The sequence below is a fragment of the Furipterus horrens genome, unplaced genomic scaffold (assembly GCF_987537825.1).
Source record: "Furipterus horrens unplaced genomic scaffold, mFurHor1.1.pri manual_scaffold_17, whole genome shotgun sequence".
NCBI classification, from domain to species: Eukaryota; Metazoa; Chordata; class Mammalia; order Chiroptera; family Furipteridae; genus Furipterus; species Furipterus horrens.
The window spans coordinates 49,109,681-49,128,076 of NW_028327187.1; the positions used below are offsets into that span (position 1 = coordinate 49,109,681).

General features: G+C 41.0%; 1 protein-coding gene across 1 annotated transcript in view; it reads left to right on the forward strand.

Moving 5' to 3' along the window:
* CHRDL1 (chordin like 1) overlaps nucleotides 1–18,396 on the forward strand; it is a 149,967-nt gene that overhangs the window by 77,860 nt on the left and 53,711 nt on the right. The window contains exons 5-6 of the mRNA XM_090263977.1: nucleotides 3,128–3,273; nucleotides 4,699–4,792. Coding sequence (XP_090120103.1) covers nucleotides 3,128–3,273; nucleotides 4,699–4,792 — 240 coding nt within the window. The remainder of the gene's footprint in view (nucleotides 1–3,127; nucleotides 3,274–4,698; nucleotides 4,793–18,396) is intronic.

Genomic DNA, 18,396 nt, shown 5'->3' on the forward strand with positions numbered 1-18,396 from the left:
GTTTCTTTTTACTCTGTTTTATGTTCTTCTCTTTTGCTTTTTCTCTGCCTCCTATTGAATAGATTAATATACTCCAATGTCAGGCTGCTGAAGCCCATTGCAGAAAAGCCTCTCAAGGTTGTGCTTCCACTGGAAAACCTTATCCTGTGGTTGCCTTATGGTTGATTCCTTGGTAGGGGAGTCCAGTTCAAAAATCAAGTCACATTCTTTTGAGGCAAAATAATTTAAAACATTTTTTTTATTTTGGTATTCTAAAGATCCTCCAGCTCCTGTAAGAATCATGGCACATATTATCTTGTAGGTCATCCTAGTTTTCCTTTATCAAAAAATACTGAGGTTTGGTATAATTAGAACTCAGGGGGTAAATGGCCTTGTTCCTGTCCTTTTCCCAGTGGGTTTCACTCACTCCTCTCTACTAGCTGCAGCTCTCTGCCTGTGTGCATTTGTGGGCAGGAGCAGGGTTCATAGCCTAGACCACAGAGTCTATTGGTATGAGTTAAACTCATTTTAGGAGCTAAGTCTGCTTCAAAAAAAAAAGATTTTATTTATTTACTTTTAGAGAGATGGGAAGGGAGTGAGAAAGAGGGAGAGAAACATGTGAGGGATACAACCATCGGTTGCCTCTCAGATGCCCCTAACTGGGGCCTTTGCCTGCACCTCAGGCATGTGTCCTGACTGGGGATTGAACCAGTGACCTTTTGATTCACAGGCTGGCTGGCACTCAAGCCATTGAGCTACACCAGCCAGGGCTAAGGCTGCTTTTTTTTAAGACAAAATTAAGGAACTTATTTTGTATCCTGTAAGGGGTCATTAGTAAGTAGTTAACATCCAAGGAGCAAGTTACTCAGAACATGAAGGTAGATAAATTTATATAGCAAAGTACAGAATTGATCTAGTCAGCAGAACCATTGAAGCCAGAGAAAGTGTGATATCAGTTTCCTGAATACTTTAGGCTGAAACATTTTAGAAGGACAAGACAGTTTTCATGTTCCATTGGTTTTGGTTTTTGAATTAAATGCTCCCTTCTTTATTACAGGTTTGATGTGATTGGCACTCTTTATGATATTGGCTAAGAGGGAAGATTCTAGAATCAGTCAGACATTAGTTCAGATCCTGGCACTACCACTTACAAGTTGTGTGGCCTGGGGCAAGTCATTTAATTTCATAAGCCTTAGATTTCTCATCAGCAAAATGGAATAATCATAACCATAATGTCTACATGAGAACATTATTAGTAAGAGTCAATAAGATAATGTCTAGAAAACCACTCACCATTGTGTCTGGCACATTAATTAAAGCTCAATAAGTGTTAGCTATTGAATTATTATTTTATTGTTATCATTAGCCTTTATCATGTTCACCTACATCCTGAACAGAATTCCATTCTGTATTTTTAACAGTTGTATTGAGGAATAATTTGCCTATAAAATGGACTCATTTCCATTATAATTTTGACTAATGGAAAAGAAAGGATGGTTTAACTCTCAAAACCTTCTGTTAATGCAGCGGTTCTCAACCTGTGGGTCACGACCCCTTTGGGGGTCAAACGACCCTTTCACAGGGGTCGCCTAAGACCATCAGAAAACACATATATAATTACATATTGCTTTTGTGATTAATCACTATGTTTTAGTTATGGTTGGGGGTTGTTGGGGGTCACCACAACATGAGGAACTGTATTAAAGTGTCACGACATTAGGAAGGTTAAGAACCACTGTGTTAATGAAACACAATTCCCCTGATTTCTCTTCTCCCATATTCCAAAGCAGGCATTTTCTGAGTTTTGCTTGTATCTATTATTAATTTGTACTTCAATTATTAGTTTAATCTGGGGGCTTGTTCGCTGTTGTTTGGTGTGTGTGTGTATGCTCATACATCATACAGTTGAAGAAAGCCCAGTGAAAAGACTCCTTGAGACCATTCACTTAGAGTCAACTCACCAAATGCATCGACTTTTTGCTACATGACAATCCTGCACTAGACTCCATGGATAAAAGAGACATGTAAGGCAGAGTCCCAGTTCTCAAAAAGCAATACATGCTCATGTATACATATGTTGATAGAAAGATATGATTGAGAGAGAGAGAGAGAGATTCAGATCAGATTTCAATGCCTTTTTTTTTTTTTATCACTCACTAGCTTGGTGACTTCAGATAAGTCTCTCAACCTCAGAAACTTGTTGCCCTCAAATGAAAAAATGAAGATAAGAATCTGCCTTACTTGATTGACAAGGTTGTTATAAGACTCCATTGTAATAATGTATGTAAAATCTCTTTGTAAGTCATTGGCTAGGTGACTATAATTCACAAATACGAGTTATAATGATATTTAAGTGCCAGATTGTGTGATTCAGACATCAGACACCTTGAAAGATCCAGATCGTGGGCTGGAGCTATTAGGGAATGCTTTGTGAAGGAAAAGGAACTTTTACTGAGCCTTCAAGAATAGAACTTGAATAGGTGGAAAAGAGTGGGAAGCAGGATGTAATCTTGGTGGAGGGATTAAAAATAACCAAAGATTCCAGAGGCTAGAACAAGCATTCAAGCACATACCAAATGATATAATACATCGGAGAGGGTAAAGTTACCAGGATAATTATAATACATGGCTCTTCCTCCGAAAGGACTCTGTCCTTCTATACAAGTTAATACCTTATTCTTCTAGCTCTGTTAGCTCCATCAAGGCAGGGTCCCTGTCCTCATCTGATCTCTCTCTAGTGTCTATCACAGAGAGTAGTTGCTCAATAAATGCTTAACAAATAAAAGAGTGGATGATCATCATGTCAGTTGCTATTCTTGTCTGGCTGCTTTAATATAGGCATACCTCATAGATATTGTGCGACTGGTTCTAGACCATTTCAATAAAGCAAGTATCACAATAAAGCAAGTTGTAATATTTTTGTGGGTGGACGGTCTTGCTTTTAATTTGTAAAAAAATAAAAAACACAACATTTATGAAGCACAATAAAGCGAGACATGTCTATTTTTTCGTTCATCATCCCAGCCACTGAATGAGGGCCTCTCTTTTAACTCCCTCTATGTGATAAAGCCCCATCTACTCTTGGGATTTATGAAATTTTTTGCAATGATGCCAATACTTGTTATCGTTCTTCTCCACCTTGTTCCAGAAGACTCCTTACCCTCAGTGAACAATAAAGTGACCAGCAAGTCGTGTGAGTACAATGGGACCACTTACCAACATGGTGAGCTGTTCATGGCTGAAGGACTCTTTCAAAACCGGCAACCCAATCAGTGCACCCAATGCAGCTGTTCCGTAAGATGTTGCATCTTAAATCTCTGCTAGCCCCTACCCAGAGAGCTTCCTCTGTGTTTATACCTTTAATGTGAGCCTACACTGTAGGGTGTTTGAGTGGAAGATGAAGAGCATTTAAATCATAAGCATGCCTGCCATTCCAGACTCCCTGATTTCATCAACCCTGAATAATTCTATTGAAGAGGTTAGACCCAGTCATATCCAGGTCTTAAAGCTTTAGGACTGCTTAAATGGACAGAGATGAGCTTGTGGTCTTGATATGCACTTCTTTTAACAATAGTTATACCACTAAAGCCTTAATCTGAAGGACTCAATTATTTGAAGTTTTGGGGATGCTATGGATGAAAAAGCCACTGGCACCATTTAGGGTTACTCCATGTAATTCAGAAGAAAATGGGTATCTCTTGGTTTCATCTCTGAAGTATTCTGTTAACTAATTCATCCCTGGTGCCCTGCAATGAGAACTCTTGACAAAACATGACTGATCCTGTGACATTGTCAAAAGAATGTGTATACTTTAGGAACAAAGTATACTGATTATATCTTCATCTAATTGTGCAGTCCAGAGAATGAAATACACAGAACCAGAAAATGGAGTAAAATGGGTATTTAAATTGAAGTGTGAGGGAATGAAGTTAATGTAGAAACAACCATGTTTCCTCTAAGGAGTATTAAACTCTGGATTTCCAAAGGAAGTTATAGACTCTTCCCATAGGGATTTTTAGTAAAATAATAGTATCTCCGTAGTTTGGGATAATTTGGTTGTGGCCTTGCCTTCCTGAACTTTCAGAAACTCTTCTAGCCCCAGAATTATATGCTTTTAAGAACTACGAACAAGGCTTAAGGAATGTTTGAAACATAGAACACATCACAGAGAATGGAGATTATGCAAAGACAGACATAACAGCAAGTAAACTTGATCCTCTCCTCTGTTTCTTGCTCTACTGAGCTGTCGATTCAGATCATTTGTACAGTTTTGTGTATTACCCCAGAGAGCTCACCTCCTGGGTTTGGAAGGGAGACTCTGTATAGTGAGAGTTACAAAAGGTGGCTATCATGCAAATCCACATTTTCTGAAATCCCCAACATACAGCTGAGGGATAATCAGAACCATGGGACACAATGAACAGAGGAGAGAGGAACAAAACTGTATTTGGTGGTTTGGAGGCCAACGGTAGCCCTCACACTGATGACTTTGTGCCATCTTAGACCAGGATGTGCAACAAGGGTTGCCAACTCTTCTGTGACTTAGTCTCTGGCATGGCAAAATAGTAAATGGAAAAAAAATAATGCCTAGTAAAATTTAGAAAGTACCAACCAACAATGGGAGAGCAGTAGGAATAGACATGCTATGTTTTGAGCCTTTTCTCATCCCAGGTACACAGCTAAGCCTCCTTCTGACCTTATTCTGTTTCTTCTTGGCAGGAGGGCAATGTGTACTGTGGTCTCAAGACTTGCCCCAAGTTAAGTTGTGCATTCCCTGTGTCTGTTCCGGATTCCTGCTGCCGGGTATGCAGAGGTAGGTATTCTATGTCCCAAGACCCATTATACTGTCACTCTGAGTAGCAAGACTTACAGGAAAGGAAAATATCTTCCCAGTGTCCTAGGGAAAGTGACTTTTCTGTGGTAGCCTTAGTTTCTAGGGATGCTTTCATACGGAAAAGAAAAAAAATTAATCACTGATTTTAAGAGCCACCGCTTGAAAGAAACTATGCAGAATTGTGGCAAGAGAGGCATGGTGGAAGTCATCTCCTGTGAAAGTCAGCATCTTTATCTCTTTCTCCTTAATCCCTTCTAGCTTGGCCCTATCTTATTGTATCATAAAACACAGGCTATTTCCATGCACAGCCTTAAAGACAGAATGGGCCTTGCAAAGCATTGACATGACCATTTTGAAGACTGTGCAGGGCAAATTTGTGTACATTATTTAAAATTCCATGGTAGGATGGTGACAAACTCAATAAGAGCAAAATGTAAGGCATAATTTTCTCAAATTATATCTAAAATGGAATTGTCATTTTATCCAGCCAGTTTTTTTCTTCTTTGGGTTTTATTTATTTGATGTTGAATGGCACCACTTTTTTTCTAGGTTCCTAAGATCAAACATAACCACCATTAGTTTCTCTTTTGTTGAGTCTTCTCAAATTACCAAATCTATTAACAGTCTTTTATATTCCTCCCTTTTCCTGATTTCCCTATGGCAGTATCCTAGTTTTGTCTTCTTTCCTTCCATCCAGGTAACATATTTGTCGAGCATCTCCTGTATGCTCAGCACTGTGCTAGAAGCTGGGTACATATTAGTGAATGTAGTAGACATACAGGGCACCTGCCAGACTCTACAGCATCTTTATGTGAATTACAAAAGGGATCCTCTTGCATAAGATACTTTGCTGTCATTTGCCAGAAAATCCTTGTAAATACACCCCCTTAGTTGTGGCACCTTATGGAGTATACAACCCATACAACCATATTTGGCATATATAGCAGCAAAGATAAGTTCTTTGCTCTTATGGAACTCACATTCTACCAGAGAAGATAAGTAATAAACCAATAAGTAAAGTAATATCTAAATATGAACAGTGCAAGTACAGTTGCTTCTCTGTGTTCATGGGTTATACGTTTGTGGATTCAACCAACTACAGGTTGAAATATTTGGAAAAGAAAACCCCAAAAGTTTCCCAAAGCAAAACTTGAATTTACAATGTGCTGAGCACTATGCTGAACCCACGTGAATGAAGTGATTTGTAGGCTATATGTAAGTATGGGCTATATGCAAATACTACACAATTTTATATGAGGGACTTGAGCATTCTCAGATTTTGGTATCTGTGTGAGGGGAATCCTGAGCCAGTCCTCTGGGAATACCAAGGGACAACTGTACTATGAAGTAAATAAAGGACTGAGATAGAAAATAAGAGGCGAGAGCATTTAGGTTGAGTGATTGGGAAGGGCTCTCTGTGCTAACATTTAAGCTCAGACTCAAAAGATGAAAAGGAGCCATCCATGCAAAGATCCTGCAGGCAGAGAATTTGAGGCAGAAAGAAAAGCAAATTTAAAGGCCTCAGACAGAGAGGAGCTTAGCATATTCAAGGAATTTAAGGATCAACGTAGCTGGAATATAGTGTTTGTGTCAAAATTGGTACAAGATGAGGCTTGAGAGGTGAACATGAATCAGACCATGTGAGACATTTAAGGCCATGAAAAAGGAGTTTGGATTTCAGTTTTTAGGAGCATTGGGAAGCCATTAGAAGGATGTGCACAGGGGCACATGATCCACTTGATGTCTTTAAAGATCTCAATAGCTGTTGTGTCCACACTAGATTGGAGGTAGGCAATAAAGCTAATGGAGAGACCAGGAAGGTGTCTCTCTAGTGTAGGAGGGTAGGTTTCTGCTCTCATGACACAGTGTAAATCAGTGGTTCAAATGGAACCTCTGGAGCCAAGCTGCCTCAGTTCTCCTTCCAGGCCTGCTACTTTTCTAGTTGTCTGATTATGAGCAATTTACTCAAGCTTTCCAATAATCTTTAAAGTGAGGATAATGTTCACACCTACCTCCAAGTGGTTGTGAGGTTTACATGAGATAATGCAGGAAGAGGACCAAGCACAGTGTCATGCATATAATAAGGATTAAGTCACAAAAATGAACAAGTATTAAATATATTTAGAGCATTGATTCTCAACCATGTGTGCATATTGGAATTTTCTTGGTAAATTTATGTCCACACAGGGGGTGGGTGTGACAGAGGTGATTCCAGTGTGGTGCAACCAAGGTTCAGAACCACTGAGAGGGAAAAAATTATAATATTTGCTAGTAGGGAATGAATATACATTATTGCCAGCTTAATTTTCCCAAGAGATAGCCTTAATCATGATACACCTCTGCTCAAAAGTCTTTATGTTGACACATATACTTAACTATACGCCAATCACAGTTTTACACACTTTACAAATATAAACTTATCTAATCCTGTGATCTCCATTTTATAGATAATTAAACTTAAGCAGAAAGGGGTTAAAACTTTGTCCAAGGCCCCATACATAGTTATTACAATATTATTGACTATATTTCTTATGCTGTACTTTATATCCTCATGACTATTTTATAACTACCAATCTGCACTTGTTAATCCCTTCACCTTTTTTATTATGTATGATACCAGCTGGGTACTGGAAATATTGGGGAGAACACTTTGTAAAGTATGATTATTATCTAACCACTATGCTTTACACCTGAAACTAATACAAAATAAATTGAATGTAAACTATAAATGAAAAATACAATTTAAACAACTTGTCCAAGGTGTAAGAGATAAAGAAGCCAGTGACTCTCAAACCAGTAGGAGATACTTAACAGATAAATCATGGAAAAGGGGCGAGGAAATGACATTCCCCAGCTCCTCACAGTATCTCTGGGATCAAAAGGAGAAAGGTTGTCATACCAAACACAGAGAAATGGGGTGATGTAGCTAGATAACTTTGCAAATAAGTTGGAGATAGACCTATAACTAGATTACCCTTAATCACACCCTGAGTTAAGTAGTTAATTGCATTAAATTGTGAACCTGGATTAACCAGTAATGGAGAAACAGGGGTGATGGGAGGGGGAGCTAATCGTGTTAGTATAAAACCAATTTACTTTTCCTACTTCATGCGCACATGCCCCTAGTTGGCTGTGCACCCAACTCTGCAGACTTGTGAATAAATGCCTCGCTTTGCTGCTCAAGTCCTGTGTCCCAGTGTTTTATTGTGAGCATTTCTCACAAAGGTCATGCAGCTAGAGAATTAAGTAGCTACAATTTGAATGCTCACAGTCTGGCTTCAGATTTCAGTCTCTCAAACAATCCACTCTGCCACTGAAAGTAATAGTTTCCTGTTGCCACTAGAATATAAGTCAACCCACTGACTCTTGACAGTGAAGGCCCTTTGAATTCTAGCCTCAGCTTACTTTTATAAGCCCACATTATTCCATTCATTCACCTCAGTTCCACTCACATTTTTTCTGTGCTCTCTTACCTTTGTACCTTGGTTCTCTCCTCCATCTTTCAATAGTACTCAAACTTTAGTGTGCTTCAGAATCACCTGAAAAACTTGTTGAAATTCAGATCCACGATTGCAAAGATTATGATTCAGTGCCCTTGGAGTGAGGCACCAGGGTGTGCATTTTAACAGGCCCCATTGTTCATTCTGATGCATGTGATCTATAGACCACTGATTTGAGAAACCATTCCCGAAACCATGTAGACGACTGAGGGTAGCCTGAAACAATGGTTGACATCTTAGTTTAGTGCACTTAAATTGAGACTGTTAGAAATCTGGGAAACTTCTGGTCAAGATGGCAGTGTAGGCAGACATGGCTTACCTCCTCACTCAACCAAATCAAAATTACAACTAAAATATAGAACAACCATCAGTCAGAACTGTCAGAAATCAAGTTGAATGGAAGTCTGACAACTATAGAATTAAAGAAACCACATCCATCCAGACTGGTAGAAGGGGAACAGATGCAGAGCAGGCTGGTCCCTAACCCATGTGTGGTGGATAAAATTTTGGGAGGGATACCTCAGGAACGAGGAGTCCCGAGTCCCAGCCCCACACCAGGGACTTAGCCCAGAGTTCCAGGGGCAGGAAGATAAGTCCCCACAACTTCTGGCTGCAAAAACCAGCAGGGATTGAGTCAGTTGAAGAAACTTCTGCAGCCACAAGCAGTTCCTCTTAAATAACCCAGACATGGACTCACCTACTCAGGCTCACTCCTGAACTCAGACTCACTCCCTCTGAGCTCCAGCACCAGGGTAGCAGCTTGAAAAGCACCAGTGGTATACAGGGAGGAACTGAAGTGTCTGGCATCAAGGTGAGCAGAGGCCATTGTCCCTGTGCTATACCCTCCCCCCTCAGAGCCAGCAAGCTGGTGCCATAAGTGAGACTCCATCAACCTGGCTAACTCTGACCCACCTTGGAGAGCCTCAGAGACTCTGCGCCACCCAACTTATGGTCCCACCCAAGCTGCTTTTCCATATGAATGGCTTGTCTTGGCACATGTTTCACAACTTCCTAAATCCTCTCAAACAAGCAACAGCTGTCCTCAGTGAGCCCCAAGCCCAGCACTGGCAGCAGCCAGCCTAGATTCACAGATTGACCTCACCTGGGAATCTCCAAAGTCCAGTACAAGTAGCAGCCATCTCAGATTGCTGTATAGCTCAGGCAGGGTGGCCCTGGGCAAAACACAGGCGGAGGATGACCTTGGCCTGCACACCCAGTGGACAGCTTCTGACCACATGAGAGCACCACCACCATGCCTCTGCACAGCTGATCATCCACGGAGGGCAGAGGTTGGTAGTCAGTGGTCACAGCCAATCCTTGCAGCTGACTGGCCTGGGTAGATCCCTCCCATTGACCTACCAACAGCAAACAAGGCTCAACTACAAGAGGAGGGTATACTCAGCCCACACTAAGGGCACACCTCAAGTATCCAGCTTGGGTGAGAGGGGAGGCTGTGCTACTAGACCCGACAGGACACATACTACATTAGACCGCACTACAAAGACACAGAGTCAAAGCAGCTCTACCTAATATATAGAAGCAAACACAGGGAGGCTGCAAAAATGAGGAGATGAAGAAACATGGCCCAAATGAAAGAACAGATCAAAAGTCCAGAAAAAGAGCTAAACAAAATGGAGATAAGCAATCTATCCAAACCAGAATTCAAAACGCTTGTTATAAAGATGCTTAAGGAACTTAGTGAGGACCTCAATAGCATAAAAAAGGCCCAGGGAGAAATGAAGGATATGCTAATTGAAATAAAGGACAACTTACAAAGAAGCAGCAGTAGAGTGAATGAAGCCAAGAATCAGAGCAATGATTTGGAACATAAGGAAGGAAGAAAAAAAAAAAAGAAACCAACCAGAACAACAAGAGGAAAAAAGAATCCAAAATTACAAAGGTAGTATAAGCAGCTTCTGGGACAACTTCAAGACGTTCAACATTTGCATCATAGAGGTGCCAGAAGGAGAAGAGAAAGAGCAAGAAATTGGAAATGTATTTGAAAAAATAATGGAAGAAAACTTCCCTAATTTGGTGAAGGAAATAGACATACAAGTCCAGGAAGCAGAGTCCAAAACAAGATGAGCCCAAAGAGGATCACACAAGGATACATCATAATTAAAATTCCAAAGGTTAAAAATAAAGGGAGAATCTTAAAAGCAGTGAGAGAAGAGAAGTTAGTTACCCACAGGGGAGTTCCCATTAGACTGTCAGATGATTTCTCAAGAGAAACTTTGCAGGCCAGAGGGATTTGCAAGAAATATTCAGTCATGAAAAGCAGGGATCTATAGCCAAGATTGCTATACCCAGAAAAGCTATCATTTAGAATTGAAGGGCAGATAAAGAGCTTCCCAGACAAAAAAAAAAAAAAAAAAAAAAAAACTAAAAGAGTTCATTATCTCAAAACCATTATTATATGAAATGTCAAAGGGACTTATTTTAGAAAAAGACCAACTATGAACAATAAATTAACAATACTACATACCTATCAACAACTGAATCTAAAAGACAAACTAAGCAAATAGGAAGAAAAGAGACAGAATCATGGATACAGAGAACATTTTGATCATTTCCAGATGGGAGGGTGGTGTAGGGGAATGAGTGAAGAGGTGAGGGGTTTAAGAAGTACAAACAGGACTTCTGACCAAGATGGAGGTGTAGACAGATGCACTGCATCTCCCTCCACAACTAGGAAAGAATGCGGCTGCCCCAAAACTGGAAACAACCAGAGGTTCCAGAGGATCAGACTACATGGAAGTCCAGCAAACAAAGATGTAGAGACGAAATACTCATCCAGACAGGTGGGAGGGGCAGAGAGGATTTGGTGTGGTGGCAGCATTGGTGGCTGCAGTGGCGGGCCGGCAGAAAGCACAGTCCCGCTTTTTGAGGGGTCAGGAGGGACACCTAGGGAGCATTCCCTGTTCCTCACTAGACTTCGCAGCTCATGGTCCCAGCACTGGGGAAAATCAAGCCTCATTGCTTCTGACTGCAGGCCAGTGGGGGTTGGGGTGGAAGCATAGGCTGCCGGTCTCAGCAGAGTTTGCTTGTTTGGAGGGATCCCATGGTCCTAGAACATCTGCAGGCCCACCCACTCCCGGAGCGACAGCCAGGACAGCGGCTGGAGGGGCGTTGGTCTGATGCAGAGGTGGGGGAGGTGCCTGGGGGGTCAAGTGCTGGGCCGGTGCCATTATTCTCTCTTGGACCCCTCCCCTATATACAGCACCACAACGTGGTGAAACAGGTCACCCTGTACTGATGAGTCCCTAAGGCTCCGCCCCATAACATGAGTGACAGCTCTACCTGGGACACAGAGGCAAACAAACACAGGAACCTGTCAGAATGAGGAGACAGAGAAGTATGGCCCAAAAGGTGAAATGGATCAAGGTTCCACTGGGAGAACTAAGTGATGAGGAGATAGCCAACCTCACAGATGAGGAGATAGACAGCCTAACAGACGCAGAATTTAAAACACTGGTGATAAAGATGCTCACAGGCTTGATAGATATGCTTGAATATGGCAAACGCATAAGAGAAGTGAAGGCTATGCTAAGTGAAACGAAGGAAAATCCACGCTAGACCAATGGTGAAGGGAAGGAAACCAGGGTTCTAATCAATGATTTGGAACATAAGGAAGAAAAAAAAAAACAGTCAACCAATGCAGAATGAAGAAGCAAGAATTGAAAAAAATGAGGAAAACTTCCCAAATTTTGTGAAGGAGATGGACATACAGGTCCAGGAAGCATGGAGGGTCCTGGGCGAGCTGGACCCAGAGGGAACCACACCAGGACTGATCATGACTGAGATGCCAAAGGTGAAAGATAAAGACAGTCCTGGGGGCAGCAAGAGAAAGGCAGAGAGTTACCTACAGGGGGGTGCCTATAGAACTATCAGCTGATTTCTCAGAGGACACTTTGCAAGCAGGAAGGAACTGGCAAGCAGTATTCAATGTGATGAAAGGCAACCTGCAACCAGGATTACTCTATCTAGCAAAGCTATCATTTGGAATGGAAGGGCAGATGAAGTGTTTACCAGACAAGGTGAAGCTAAAGGAGCTCATCATCACCAAGCCATTATTATATGAAAGGTCAAAGGGACTTACTTAAGAAAAAGAAGATCAAAACTATGAACACTACAATGACAACAAACTCACAACTATCAACAACTGAATCTAAAAAATGAAAACAAAATCCAGCTAAGCAAATAAGAATAGGGACAGAATCATAGGTATGGGGATCATTTCAAGGGTTATCAGCTGGGAGGGGGAAGGGAGAGAAATGGGGAAATGGTGCCTTACATGCATGACCCTTGGACATGAACTAAGAGAAGTGGGATTGCTGGAGCAAAGGGGGTTATTGGGTAGAGGGGAGTAAAGGGGAAAAAATTGGAACTACTGTAACAATATAATCAATAAAATATACTTTAAAAAATAAAGAAGTACAAACAGGCAGTTATAGAACAGCCATGGGGATGTAAACTACAGTGTAAGAAATGGAGCAGGCAAAGAACTTATATGCATTACCTGTGGACATGAACAATGGTGGAAGGATTGCCTGAGTGGATGGGGTGTGCTGGGTGGATAAGGGGGAAAGATTGGGGCAACTGTAACAGCATAATCAATAAAATATAATTTAGAAAAAGAAGTCTGAAACCTGAGTAAGCCAATAGAAAAATAACCAATGGCAGTCTCTGACTACTTAGAGCATCTAGTTCCAAACATATGGCAACCAAATTTGGTGTAAATGAATGGAAGCTATTTCATGATGAGGAACTGGGAGGGAAAGGAGACAAAATGGCCTGCCGAAGTAACAACTGTACATGTACAGTAAGCATTGGGAGGAGGGAGAATTTTTCCCTTTCTCTCCACCCTGCTTGTGAAAATTCTTCCAGCTCTCCATGACCTAGTTCAAGTGCAGCCTACTCAGATTCTAACACAAGTAGTACTCAGGTCACATATTGCTAAATACTAGCTGGAAGGCCTTTCTATTTTCTCTGCCTTCCCATCTCTATCCCTAATTTTCCACCCTAAACCCTGCTTATCCTTAAAAGGCCAGCCTAAATACCACCTCCTCCATAAACTTTTTAAAAATTTTATTCGTCGGCAGCCGTCCGTCTCGAGAGACGATGGTGTAGCTTCTTAAGAGTCTATCTGCACCGCCGAGAATGGTTGTGCAGTCCGACTCGGGAGTGACACGGTATCTGTCTCCTCCCATGTTGAATCGACATCTTGTGATGACGCTGGAGTGTCCTCTCCAGTGAAGCTGAAGCTACAGAGCCTCGAGAGACGATGGGGTAGCTTCTTAAGAGTCTATCTGCACCGCCGAGAATGGCTGTGCAGTCCGACTCGGGAGTGACACGGTATCTGTCTCCTCCCATGTTGAATCGACATCTTGTGATGACGCTGGAGTGTCCTCTCCAGTGAAGCTGAAGCTACAGAGCCTGGGCAGGGTGATATGGAGGGTCTGTTGTTGCCCATGCAGCAGACCCCCCCTCTCTTCGCAGCTGAAGGGTCCAAGGGAAAGACGGAGTCAATACAGCTTGGCTTCAGGTGCGCCGCAGGAGTTGCCGGTGTTGACTACAATGCCAAACCGCCTTAGGGACCCCGGCTCCGGATTTTCTGTCGGGGTTTACTCCCTTAGCCTTTCCCCTGAAGAGGTATGCCGCAAGGCAGCGGAGGTTTTTTGGAGTCAGAGTTTTCCTTCTCTGATGTGCCCTGACTGGAAGATCGAACCAGCGACACTTAGCTCGCAGGCCGACGCTCAATCCACTGAGCCAAACCAGCCAGGAAAATATAAACACTACTTACATACTTAAACATATTCTACACTCTTTAACCTATATAACTTTAACGACATACATATACAGTACCACAAAATCCACGATATAGCAAAAAATCCACGATAAATAATTAAATATAACCCTGGCTGCTGTGCCTCAGTGGATTGAGCGTTGGCCTGCGAGCCAAGTGTCGCTGGTTCGATTCCTAGTCAGGGCACATGACTAGGTTGCATGTCAGGTCCCCAGTTGGGGGCGCAAGTGAGAGGGAACCACACAGTGATGTTTCTCTCCCTCTCTTTCTCCTTTCCCCTCTCTCTAGAAATAAACAAACAAACAAACAAATTATTTTAAAGAATAATTAAATATATATTTTTTTAATCTCATGATACAGTGAGGCCACAATAAGTGAACCATGATATAGAGAGGGACTACTATATTTCCTATGCTGCACTTTACATCCCTGTGACTGTTTTCAAAACTGATAAGATGGATGGACCTCGAGGGTATTATTCTAAGTGAAGTAAGTTTTTAGCTTGTTTCTAAAGGCCCTCTGTAAAACAATCTGATACTTCCTTCACCTACTACCCATCCCCAGGTTTCTCACACCAACATACACATCTCCTTTAGGCTGACTGTTCTTTTTGACCTATAATATTGTATGTTCCTTTCACCTTCACTCCTATTATGTGCCTGTCTTAACTCCTCACAAGCTGGAACTAGCCTCTCCCCTCTCTTTTACCAATTAGTATCCTACCCATTTTTCGAGAACATAACTGAAATCACACTTCTTATAAATAGTCTTGCCTGATCAATTCAGTCCTTGCTGATCTCTTTCTTTGACGGCTTTTAGTGCTTAGTCTGGTTAGTAGCATTTAAAAATATTTTTTGTATTATTCATTGTTTCATGGGTTTTGGCTCCTCAATTGGGAAGTTGTATAAGGAAAGGACTGTCTTCACCTTCTTCTGTTTCCCCTTGTAGCATTAAGCATATCTTTTGTGATGGACTTATTTAAAAGGAGAGCCACAGTTAGAAAAAGCTCTTGACAATGCTCCAAGTGCAGTTCTGGTTAAGAAGGCAGGACAAGCGACTGAACTTACAGCTTACTCAACCTAAGCTCATTTATACAACACATTTCTAATGAGCCCAAAGAAAAAATTGAATCTCTTTTATGAAATTGAGATAATTTGATAACTCCTTCAAGGTAACTAAAACTAGAAGCAACTGTTCAAAATCAACTTGACAGTGTTTAAGACGACTACCATTTTACCTAAGACTTCTGATTTATCTTTCAAAACAGCAAATTTGCACCTCAGATGCCATCTTGAATTGGACCCAGAGATCTTGAGGGAAGTGGTCCATGAGATGTTTCATTTTTTTGTATGTTTTATTGATTATGCTGTTACATTGTCCCAATTTATTTTCCTTTTGCTTCCCTCCACCCAGCACCCACCTTCCTCCAGCATTTCTACCCCTCACTTAGTTCATGTCCATGGGTCATGCATATAAGTTCCTTGTCCTTTACTATTCTTAACATCTCCATCTATTCTGCACCCTCCTACTATGCTTCTTAATTCCCACACCATTTCCCTCCTTCTCCCCCCTTCCCCGCCCAACTGACACCCTCTACCTGCTCCCCATACCTATCATTATGTTCCCATTCTGGTTGTCTGCTTAGTAAGATGTTTTCTTTTTTTTTTTTTTTTTTTTTTACATCATAAAAATCTACCAAATTTTTAAAAGTTTTCAAAATCAAAGAAAACTGGGGAAAATAACAGAAACTTAAAATATAGGTTCTCACATATCAATCTAGAGTTGTTTTTATTATTGCCCACATTTTCTGTAGAAACACTACCGTCTCCTGGTCATAATGATAGAAAGAAAACAGTAAGAAACATTACTTTAAAAATTTACCCTAATAATTTTTGACTTAGTATGCTCTCACCTAAACTTCAAAATGTATTGAAACAGTGTGATCTTTTCATAGCTACAGAAGAGTCTGACCATCAATGGTAATCTGTTTTCAAAAGTAAATCATTCATTTTCATGAAGATGGGAGCATCTTAGAAGTTTTCCATCCTTGCCCACCTCTCCTGTTCAGTATGTTTCTGTTCTCTCTCCATCCCTTTCACTCAGGATTCATCTTCACATGTTTGCTAACTGCCCCAGTACTCCCACCTCTCTAAAGTCATCATGTTCCTTCTTGGAGCCCTTCAGACAGTGGATGAGACAGCCTTGACTTTCATTTGAGCTTAACAAATTAATAGTGATGGTTACTAATTGAACATCTGAGATATCCTGTCAAGGTCAATAATTCCCTATCCTATTGTGGGGTTGGAGGGTTTTTTTATGTGTATACGAGTCTAGTTCCACAATAAAAATAAGAAATTCTCAGTGGGGCATTTCAGGGCAATTATTTCTTCAAGGATGACTAAAGCCACTCTTCCTCCAGCTCTGTCCTTCTAACTACTTAAAAGGGTGCCGTGACTGCCCAGAAACACACCACTGGATATGCACATTACTCTCATTAGAATAGTATTCATGAGTGTAGACCCCAACAGTTATAGAAATTAATCTGATTTATTGACTGATAGTATGAACAGAGGAAAAAGAAACATGAGAAAGTGGACTGATGTCAGGTAGAGGAATCATATTTGAATATTACCTACACTACAACTGTAAGAGCTTTCCAAGTCCAGGTCTCCATAGCCCAGGAAAAGTGGACAATTGATAGAATTATTCAGTTGATTCAGTCAGATTGCTGGAATGACTATATCCACTTTTCCTTTGGCTCTTAAAATGAGGGCTATGTCCGCTACTCCTACCAAGTAGTCCAGTCCTCTTTGTATAGGGCCAGGAAGCCAAAGTGGTATTTTTGGAAAGGACCTTGAACTGACTGCTTTTCATTCCCAAGTTGGCCAGGCAGTAAACATCAGTAGATCATTGAGTTTCCCTTCTCTGTCCTGCTTGATCTTTACTGTTAATGGATGTGGTAGCACAGGATTCTTACTTTATTTGGGTACTTGGATTTTTACCACTTCATTTTATGACTATGTAAACTGTACTGCCTCCCAATGAAGCAGATATCTGTCCTCTTAAGTCTCACTTTAAGCCAAGGGAGAAAAGGATTTTAATTAAAATGTAAACTACTTTTCTAAAAGGATGAAGATAAGAAGAGGACTAGCATAATTATGAGAGAATTTAAGGCAGTTCAGAAGTTTGAGCTGAAGAAATCTCTGCAGACACTTGTTTTGTATCCTCAGGATCCTGGCTTCTGAAGATTTAGAAATGAGGTGATTCCCTTCCTATGTGCAGGCATACATTTTCTCTTTCAACTAGGCTTTGTTTGTTTAATCCAAATCCTTTCCTTCTTAAATACCTGGCCCACTTGTGGGAGTCCCTTAAATTAGGTTTTCCCCATGTGTAAGCTGCTCTTGAAGAAGAAGAAGTGGAGGGAAAGAATGGGAAGAAGAGGGAGAGGAAATAATGGTTCACACTTACATGACACTGTGTGTCAGGTACTGTCCTAAACTTTTTGCATATGCTAATTAATTTCATACTCATATCCCTATAGGGTTGGTATTGTCTCCATTTTAGCATAAGGAAACTGAGTCACAGTGAGGTTAATTCACTTGTCCACTGTGACAGAAAAGAAGGGGAAAGATTAACAATTTGGACCTAGACAGTCTGGGTCTGGGCTATTCTCTTAGTCATTGTACTATACTGCCTCCCAGCTTGGGGGTGTGAAGAAACTTTGGGGATTCAGTTAACTTAGAGGCTACTGGGAAAAACAGTTTGTGACTACTCTGCTCTCAGGGTTCAGATATGGCACACTTCCAGCTCTTTTCATTGGGATTATTCTGGGATGAAAATCCCGCACTTCTAACCATAAACATGGATCTATTTAGTCACATCTCCACTGAAAGAGCAGAGCATGGGTCATGAGCACAATCTAGTTAATAGTTTCTTTATTCCCTCTCCCCTGACCTCTTGCTGTAAACACATATAAACTCACAATGCATTTTTCAAGTATGTAGTTCTGATTTTCCTGGATATTTTTGTATTCTTTAGATTTGGCTTGCTATTGTTGGCAGGAACATGCCCCTTGTTTGTGTCTTAGTATTTCTCAAGCAGATATTTTGTCAAAAATACTAAGACAGCCTGACAAAAAAATGACTGTCCACTTTACAAGACACTGGAGTATTTCTTGCAGTACTATATACCTCATATTGGAAGCTCAAATATCTACCAATGGAGAATCCTTATACCAGTGTTTTTAGAGTTTTCCTCAGATTTCACCACACTTGGTT